This window comes from Hyalella azteca, unplaced genomic scaffold, assembly GCF_000764305.2.
Source record: "Hyalella azteca isolate HAZT.00-mixed unplaced genomic scaffold, Hazt_2.0.2 contig3063, whole genome shotgun sequence".
Lineage (NCBI taxonomy): Eukaryota > Metazoa > Arthropoda > Malacostraca > Amphipoda > Hyalellidae > Hyalella > Hyalella azteca.
The window spans coordinates 1-9,435 of NW_025933317.1; the positions used below are offsets into that span (position 1 = coordinate 1).

The window sequence follows — 9,435 nt, forward strand, 5'->3', positions numbered from 1 at the left end:
GACAGCCTTTCAGCTCTGGCATGGCTGTTAAAGCTTGTGACGGCAACAGGTCTTGATGCAATTCCTTACCATCCATTTTGCCCTTATTTTTGTTGGACTGTCCCCTTCATGTTCCACTATATCCTCTATATTGTTCTGTACCCTCAATGTTACCCTGTCTCCTGTATGTTGGACTGTCTTCTCCATGTTGCACGATCATCAAAATGTTGGACTGCCCCGCTATGTTTCGCCAACTCCTATACGTCGGTATTCACCCTACATGTTAAACTTTTTCCTGCATGTAGCACCATGTTCTTTATGTTGGACAATCCGTTTTATGTTACACCCTTTCATCTATGTTAGACGGTTCTCTTCATGTTGCTTCATCTCCTCTATGTAAGACTGTCATGTACTTGTTGCGACTTATCCTTAATATGGGACTGTCTCTTTGTATTCAACAACTCCGCACCTCAGCCATACTTCGCACTCTCTTGTCGATTTAACCGTCACAGACGAGTTTATTTCCGTCACAGTTTATGAGTTTGAGTTCCTGAACTGTTGTCATCAGTTGAGCGGGATGTATTGCATGCTACACACCCGTATAGAATATTGTTAAATTATTGATTAGTAAATAATTGAGGACATCAGTAGAGAATGATGATAATTGAATGTTAGAATATTTGAAATAAGTTATGGTTGTTAGTTTCTTTATTGGGCATTACATTTATATTGTGAAAATCGTTTATTCTCTTGCTTTATGTGAGAATTATTCTAAACTCACACGTAAAATGTGCGCATCATTCAAGAATACATGAAATCTTGCTAATTTTCAGGATACAGTCCACAATCAACGAAAAATATATGGAGGTTGTCCGTTCAGTCTAGTCGAAAACATAATGAAAAGACAACATATATATCGTTCTGCTTGGATATTACTTCATTGAATGTGTGGCAATTTGTTTCTGAATTTAAAAAACTGCAAAAATTTCTGATTATTGTAACATTTTCAACTTGGTTGCAGATTTATTGTTTAGAAATTGGCAAAAGTTGGGTTCAAAAATTCGTTTGAGACATATGAATATAAACCGAAAATTCTTAGAGATATATCTGTACGAACATCAATCAGAAGAATAACTTGAAATTAGATAAACAAAACATGAACGAAATACTTAAACAGCGCAGTGACAACGCGAGCAACACAAAATACTAAGCCGAAAACCAGTAATATTCCAGCTTGATGGTTTACAAATGAATAATGCCGAAATAGCATAAGAATCTTCCTGTCATTTTCATCACGTACCATTCCTCTACACACTGACTACGACAGAAGAATGAACAATTGACTTTCACAATCAAAATTCAATCGTTTAAAGTTATTCAATCATAATTAAATTTTAGCTTTTCAATCTACTTGTGATTAAACATATGATATTCAAACATCCTATATCATAAATATTGATTTAGACGCCAAATTTCGACGAGCGCCCTGCAGGTCGTGGGGCGGAGGGCCTGTAGTGCAGGTTAGTATCTCATTAAACAGTTTCAAATGAAGGCAAGTTATTGTGAAGTTAAATTATCGAATTAAACAGCTTCAAAAGTTATTGTGAAGTTAAATTAGTTAGCGCTTCAAAGTATGGGTCACATGTCATCCTCATAAATAAAAGAAATCTCATGAACCTGAAAGGAAACATTGGGGTAAACAGAAGCTAGCCTTAAAAAATCCTTTTGAACCGTATAATCAATTCTATAAATCTCGAGAAGCAAGGCCACAACATTCACACAACATTCATTCAATATCTGGTGATGATAATAATCCTGACCAGATGCTAATAAAAAGCAATAAATGTTAAAAAAATCAATAGAAATAATACAAAATAAGATGCCTCACGAAAATCGAAACTTGAAAGAAATTAAGTGAAATTAAGAATTTTTTTCAAATTCTATAATTGAAGTCATTATACTAACAATGAAACAAACAGAGTTCCATTTAAAAATATCAAGTGACTTCTCTTTGCAATTTTATTTCTAGCAGGTGGCATTTGTTCATTTTTTAAACTCTAGGACTAAACGTGCATTTTACAAACCATATCGAAAAAAAAACTTCCTGATAAATGATAATAAAATATGTCCGTTTTTTGAACCACATGCGCTGACATTCTTGCCGCGATGTTCCCTTTCGCCTCAACTGTAATAGCGCTGTGTTCCCAAACATTCAGCTCTAATTTAGAGGGTAGTTTTTCTTCCATGCTTGAATTTCAACTGCAGTTCGTGCATCGCGAGTCTCGTAAAAATGTACGAGCGTAGGGACATGTGAGCACGATGGTCCCAAATCACTTTTTCGACTCCGCAGAGAATATCTGATCCCACTGCCTCCACGATGAGGCATACCATCACTATAAACCTGCTGATACTGCGGCCTGAGAACCTCATTCGAGAATATGTGCTCAATGTTTCCAGAATTTTCAGGTACATGGCGGGAACTTTCGCTGGAAAATTCTCTAGGGGTGGAAAGCTTCATATAATCGCTTGAAGATGGAGAGTCAACTTTTAATTTTTCCTCGTCGCCGTTGTCATTTAAACTTAAATTAAAGAAGCTTTGTGCCAAGCTTCCTTCAGTCTGACGTAAGCCGCTGGGTTTTGAGGTGGAGGAAGTTCCGACCGCATCGAGAATTTTGTCAGGATGCAAAATTTGGGTCTTCATCGAGCACAGCAATTCTTCCAGTTGTGTGTGTAAATCGCTATTGATTTCGGAAAAAGAACTGGGGCTTGATATAATTTTGTGAAAAACATGATCACAAAATGCGGGTGCCTTATGGAATATGTTCTGACTTGTTGGTTCAAAGGCTGGTTGATTACGATCATTCGACTCATCAGTGTTGTCATAACTTTTAATGTGTTTAGGACCGGAAGACATTTGACTCTTAGCACCTTTTTGCTTCAAAAAGCAAGCTGATCCGTCAGGGTTTGATGGTGGCTGTTGCGGCAGAGTTATAACGTTACCAGCTTTTGATTCCGGAAACATACTAGTAACAGAAGTGGTATTTGGCTGTGCAGATTTGTTGTTTAAGATTGATTCTTTTGTCCCTGAGAGAGAAGTCCCAGAAAACTTGCCGTCTGATCCAACATTCCTCCCTTCGAACAGTTTGTTGGCCATTTGTGTAGCACGGACTGTCGCTACGACGCCTCCCTTGGCAATTAAATGATCATGTCTCATAGTTTTCTCTGTGCCGTTTTGGGTACCTGGGACATCTGAAGTTTTTGCGGTGAGAGGAAGTTTGCTCGAGAGCGAGCTTGACTGGTATCGACGCGGATGCGATATTTCAAATTCCTCTCCAAGAAATTGAGACTTGGGCAGAGACGAATGAATTGACTCGTCTGTATTCAAGGTACGACCCTGTTCTGAACAGCAGGAGGCAATTGCTTCTCTATTTTTGCAAACGAATCGAAAGTTTTCGTCCTTGTCCATCGATGATGGTCGCGGGTCCTTGTTCCTGTCCTTCGATTCAGACCGTCTGCGGACGTGTCCATCTCGTGATGCAGATCGTTTGTCGTCTTGTCCATCTTGAGATGCAGATCGTTTGTCGTCGTGTCCATCTTGAGATGCAGATCGTTTGTCGTCTTGTCCATCTTGTGATGTTGCTCGTTTGTCGTCGTGTCCATCTTGTGATGCAGATCGTTGGTCGTCGTGTCCATCTTGAGATGCAGATCGTTTGTCGTCGTGTCCATCTTGAGATGCAGATCGTTTGTCGTCGTGTCCATCTTGAGATGCAGATCGTTTGTCGTCTTGTCCATCTTGTGATGTAGATCGTTTGTCGTCGTGTCCATCTTGAGATACAGACCATTTGTCTTCTTGTCGATCTTGTGATGCAGATCGTTTGTCTTCTTGTCCATCTTGAGATGCAGATCGTTTGTCGTCTTGTCCATCTTGTGATGTAGATCGTTTGTCGTCGTGTCCATCTTGTGATACAGACCATTTGTCTTCTTGTCGATCTTGTGATGCAGATCGTTTGTCTTCTTGTCCATCTTGAGATGCAGATCGTTTGTCGTCTTGTCCATCTTGTGATGTAGATCGTTTGTCGTCGTGTCCATCTTGTGATACAGACCATTTGTCTTCTTGTCGATCTTGTGATGCAGATCGTTTGTCTTCTTGTCCATCTTGAGATGCAGATCGTTTGTCGTCTTGTCCATCTTGTGATGTAGATCGTTTGTCGTCGTGTCCATCTTGTGATACAGACCATTTGTCTTCTTGTCGATCTTGTGATGCAGATCGTTTGTCTTCTTGTCCATCTTGAGATGCAGATCGTTTGTCGTCTTGTCCATCTTGTGATGTAGATCGTTTGTCGTCGTGTCCATCTTGTGATACAGACCATTTGTCTTCTTGTCGATCTTGTGATGCAGATCGTTTGTCTTCTTGTCCATCTTGAGATGCAGATCGTTTGTCGTCTTGTCCATCTTGTGATGTAGATCGTTTGTCGTCGTGTCCATCTTGTGATACAGACCATTTGTCTTCTTGTCGATCTTGTGATGCAGATCGTTTGTCTTCTTGTCCATCTTGAGATGCAGATCGTTTGTCGTCTTGTCCATCTTGTGATGTAGATCGTTTGTCGTCGTGTCCATCTTGTGATACAGACCATTTGTCTTCTTGTCGATCTTGTGATGCAGATCGTTTGTCTTCTTGTCCATCTTGAGATGCAGATCGTTTGTCGTCTTGTCCATCTTGTGATGTAGATCGTTTGTCGTCGTGTCCATCTTGTGATACAGACCATTTGTCTTCTTGTCGATCTTGTGATGCAGATCGTTTGTCTTCTTGTCCATCTTGAGATGCAGATCGTTTGTCGTCTTGTCCATCTTGTGATGTAGATCGTTTGTCGTCGTGTCCATCTTGTGATACAGACCATTTGTCTTCTTGTCGATCTTGTGATGCAGATCGTTTGTCTTCTTGTCCATCTTGAGATGCAGATCGTTTGTCGTCTTGTCCATCTTGTGATGTAGATCGTTTGTCGTCGTGTCCATCTTGTGATACAGACCATTTGTCTTCTTGTCGATCTTGTGATGCAGATCGTTTGTCTTCTTGTCCATCTTGAGATGCAGATCGTTTGTCGTCTTGTCCATCTTGTGATGTAGATCGTTTGTCGTCGTGTCCATCTTGTGATACAGACCATTTGTCTTCTTGTCGATCTTGTGATGCAGATCGTTTGTCTTCTTGTCCATCTTGAGATGCAGATCGTTTGNGGTTCGATCCCAGCTCTGTGCGCCAGTTTCTGGTCAGAATCGGCAAGGAGGCTGGGCGGTTAAGCACAGCAGAATTGTAGCAGTGAGTTACGGGTTCGAGACCGCAACATGCTGTGAATATTCCGTCATGTTAAGAATCGGCGACAGGCCTACGGCCTCATAAACGCTGACGCTATTATTTATTTTATTATAATATGATCGCGAATTTAGTACTGAAAATTTATCAATATTCAGATTATCACTAAACTCTGCCTGAAACGAACTCATCTAATAATTTAATAATTCAATTCAAGCCTCTTACATTGGTAATGAACTGTAAAATAAGGAAATTTTGCATCCACAACCTCTCATGAGTGGAGCGAGCTTCAGTAGTTCAGTAGCGTATGTCCTTACATAAATATTGCATTATCTCGCGCAGGCCGCAGATTTCCAGGGTTCTAGTCAACCTATGTCATTCACGTGCGATGTACCGAATAAAATATATTGTTTAGTTAGCCCTACAATAGTTTCTGCGTCAGAGCCCTCATAGAAAACTTTTACTGTTCTGAGTTCAGGATAGAGCTTATACCAGCCGATGAGAGACGAGTAAACGAAATCTTCCCTTATGACGCAGGAAAGCTAAGAATGCACATGTGGATAAATAAATCTAAATGTAAGACTAAGTTATAAGGGGAGTGGTTTTATGAACATTCAAGTATTTTTGCCACCAAGATCATCTCTTGCTATGTAGGTCTCTCACAGTGATGTGTGAATTTAGTGACAGATGATTGTTACCTATGATAATTACATAATCTCTTACCGTGATATACTGCGCCAGCTAGGGCCTCATAATTTAGTGGAAAATTTATACGTCAAAATTCGCAAACGTGATTTTAGCGCAATGCCACTTAAATCTATCAATCAACATGGCGCAGATAAATCAATAAAGCCTAAATTTGATAAATTTCACGGAATTTTGGAAAATTGTTACGGAACTTTATTTGGAGTGCATATTTGAAATGTGAGTATCTCTGTTTTTATGTGATATAAAAATGTAATATATAATCTTGATGCAAAATGAAGGGAAATAATTTTGCAGGGTAACTAAATTAAAAACCTTTGGGATGGGTAATTAATTAACAAGTAATTAGGGCAGCCACAACTTTAACATAAGTAGCAGTAGCTGCAGTACTGGCTGCCACAACAGGAGTAGCAGTAGCTGCAGTACTGGCTGCCACAGCAGGAGTAGCAGTAGCTGCAGTACTGGCTGCCACAGCAGGAGTAGCAGTAGCTGCAGTACTGGCTGCTACAGCAGCAGTAGCTGTAGCTGCAGTACTTCACGTGTGTGGCTGCCACAACAGGAGTAGCAGTAGCTGAAAGCCTAGTAGCTACTTCAAACTATCGTCAGTCATGAAAAGATCCGGTCAAATGACACGAGTTTAGATCTATGAACAAGGCACGAAAAGGAAAAGAATCGGCGACAGGCCACATCAGGCCTAAACTTCAGCGCCGAGATCAATATGTTATGTTATGTTATGTTATTTCACCTCCTTGCCTTGAGTTGAGGCTGTAACATGTTCGGACAATCTAATCGTTATAAAGAAATCATTGCAACAAATTCGCAGGTAAAGATGAAAAATATAAGGAATTACAACAAACTAATTCGTCACTTTGAGATGGAAAATGAATACATCTACCTTTAGGCCATGAAACTGACGGAAATAATTTAAATAGAGATCAAAAAGCACGAGCTCGTTCGTAACTCGTTCGTAACAGCATTGAACGACAGCGGTGCCAGGTACCGCCATACCATGGTTGAACTAGTATAAGGTTGACCCATCAGCAGCCCATTTCTGCGGATGAAGTTCGTTGTTCGCCTGTGACGTCACTGATCTCAGTGACGTCACGGGCATTAACTAATCACCGAAATGCGATCAAACCAGTCAACCAATCCGTCATGGGAATGACGGGTTTGTTTACGTTTCTCGATTTCGTGATGTAACAAGAAAGCTTTACTGAAAGACGGAACTTCTCGTGGGTCAACCTTATATAGTTCAACCATGCCGCCATACGTCATCATCATGGAGACTGGAATGCGGTATTAATTCAGAAATTTAGTTGCATTTAATCCAATCTATATATAAAAAGGAAGATTATCACCATTATTTATGATGCTTGATGAAAATCACCACTTTAGCTGTAAACCGTATATCATTTTTCGTAGAACTTAGGCAGTCGGCACCCGGCACTGCTTGTCTCGACGAGTCGACAGTTGTCACGTCATTCTTGTGAGGTTATACGAAGGGAAGGTACGTCACGTGCGAGCTCAGGTTTGTGACATTATTTGCCTACTTATTAGACCATCTATAATTGACTTGCTATGCAGAAAACATCCCTAAGAATCCATCATCATTGGTGAAGTTGAGGATGTGTAGACCTTGCGGGTAGAATATTTCTCGGTGAAGAATGAAGAGAATTCGATATTCGTGCACATGGAGTGAAGAATTCATTAGCCTTGGCTTAGTGCCTTAGTAGGTGTGCTGACAAGATTTTTGGGCTACCTATAATAGCAGTAAGGGAGTGATTGATATTTTCGTATAATTAATTAGAACTTATTTATGACGATCTTTTTATATCACTCTTGTTGTTTAATTCAGCTGTATTGAACTTGAAAATTGTGATTTTAATTGTAATTAATAAGAATTTAGAGTGAATTCCATCTTTTCTATTCATGATTCATTCATCGGTGTTGTATACAATACCGCCTATAATGGTTCAAACATTTGCTTTATGTAAAAATTGTTAAAATAATAAGGTTTGCAAGAGAAGCAAGTGAATTTCAAGCTAAACACAATTATTGGAAATAAATTCTAGGCTTAAAATCAAAGAGATTACAGAGAAAATCAAGAAATAAAACTTCTTCAGTAGTTTCACTATATCTTCTGAACAATAATTGCGGCCATTCAAGCAATATTTTATTCTAACCTTGAATGCAATGTCATGAGTCATACCGACAATGCTACACAACGAAAAACCTAAAACTTTTTTCTTGAAATACGGAATTGTCCAAACTTCTTCAAAGTTTCAAATATGAAATATCTCCGTCCCACTTAAATATTATAAATATTTGACGATTATTATTTTATTGACGATTAATTAGCGTATCTAAGGACCCAAAGGCTCTAGCTATGATCACACAAGCTGCCGAAAAAGTCAAGATCAATTTGTCTTCTCAAGTAAAGGACCGAATTCAAATCGAGTGCTTGAGTCAAGGCCAAGATTTGGACTTGGGTTTGACCCGTAACAGGTTAGAGTTGCTCTGCGCCGACATTTTCGACGAAACCTTGCAGTGCGTCGACACTGCGATTGCCAACGCCGGGATGGCAACCGATGAAATTCATGAAGTGGTCTTGGTCAGCGGCTCGGCAAGGATCCCTGAACTACAAAAGAGGCTGAAAGAGAAATTCCCAACGAAAGAAATTAAAATGACCATCAACCCGGCAGAAGCTGTAGTGTACGGCGCTGCGGTTCAGGCAGCCATGCTCAACAACGACCGGAGTGTTGAAGACATTCAGCTGTCTGACGTTACCCCTCTGTCCTTGGGAGTGACTCTTTTTATGGACAGAATGAGCACAATAATCCAACGAAACACCAAAATGCCAGTTACGATAACGAAAACGAATTACACGACCGTCATTGATTCTCAAAAATCCATGAAAGTCTTAGTTTATCAGGGTGAGAACTCCGTTGCCTCAAAGAACAATTTGTTGGGCGAGTTCACGGCTGAAGGAATCGAATTAGTAGCTGCTGGTGTCCCTACAGTTGACATAACGTTTTCCTTGGATAAAAACGGGATTTTGAACGCGACCGCCGTGGACACGAAAACAGGAGGCGAAGGCCACGTGAGTGACCATCTCAGTGAATAAAGGCCGTCTTTTGAAGGAGGACATCGAGAGGATGATGGTCGAGATGAAGGATATCGATGAAAAGGAGGATCAGCATCGTGCATTAATGGACGCTTCTGCCTCTTTGGAGGAAACGATAGTGAAGAAGAAGGATCTTCTTGAACGTAAGAAGGGCCTCAAGAAAATATCTCAAAAAGGCTACGAGAAAATCAAGAAGGTGTGCGAAGAAGCCGAGGTTTGGTTGGAGGCTCACGGCGACGCAAGCAAGGATGAGTTTGATGATAAGGAGCAGCAGTTCAACGAGTCTTTCTCTGAACTCTTGGCCGACCTGAGCTTCTGA

At 40.3% G+C, this 9,435-nt stretch overlaps 2 protein-coding genes across 2 annotated transcripts; one reads left to right on the plus strand and one right to left on the minus strand.

The window, feature by feature from the left end:
- Positions 1–3,219: 3,219 nt before the first annotated feature.
- Positions 3,220–5,562, minus strand: LOC108671911 (uncharacterized protein DDB_G0290685-like; the record flags this gene model as incomplete). The annotated part of the gene is made up of 2 exons (XM_018159507.1): positions 5,556–5,562; positions 3,220–5,226 (listed from the first exon to the last, which is right to left on the minus strand). Coding segments are annotated over exons 1-2 (2,014 nt in total), but the record flags the coding sequence as incomplete, so codon positions are not given.
- Positions 5,563–8,378: 2,816 nt separating this feature from the next.
- On the plus strand, positions 8,379–9,435 carry LOC108671913 (heat shock 70 kDa protein 1-like). The gene is made up of 2 exons (XM_018159508.2): positions 8,379–8,795; positions 9,133–9,435. The coding sequence occupies exons 1-2, from the start codon at positions 8,379–8,381 to the stop codon at positions 9,433–9,435; spliced, it is 720 nt and encodes a 239-aa protein (XP_018014997.2).

Excerpts from the sequence above, each read along its gene's own strand:
- LOC108671913 (XM_018159508.2), top strand. The coding sequence starts at position 8,379 with ATGATCACACAAGCTGCCGAAAAAGTCAAGATCAATTTGTCTTCTCAA. Across the intron at positions 8,796-9,132 it reads TTACCCCTCTGTCCTTGGGA|GAGGACATCGAGAGGATGAT; the intron begins GTGACTCTTTTT and ends CGTCTTTTGAAG.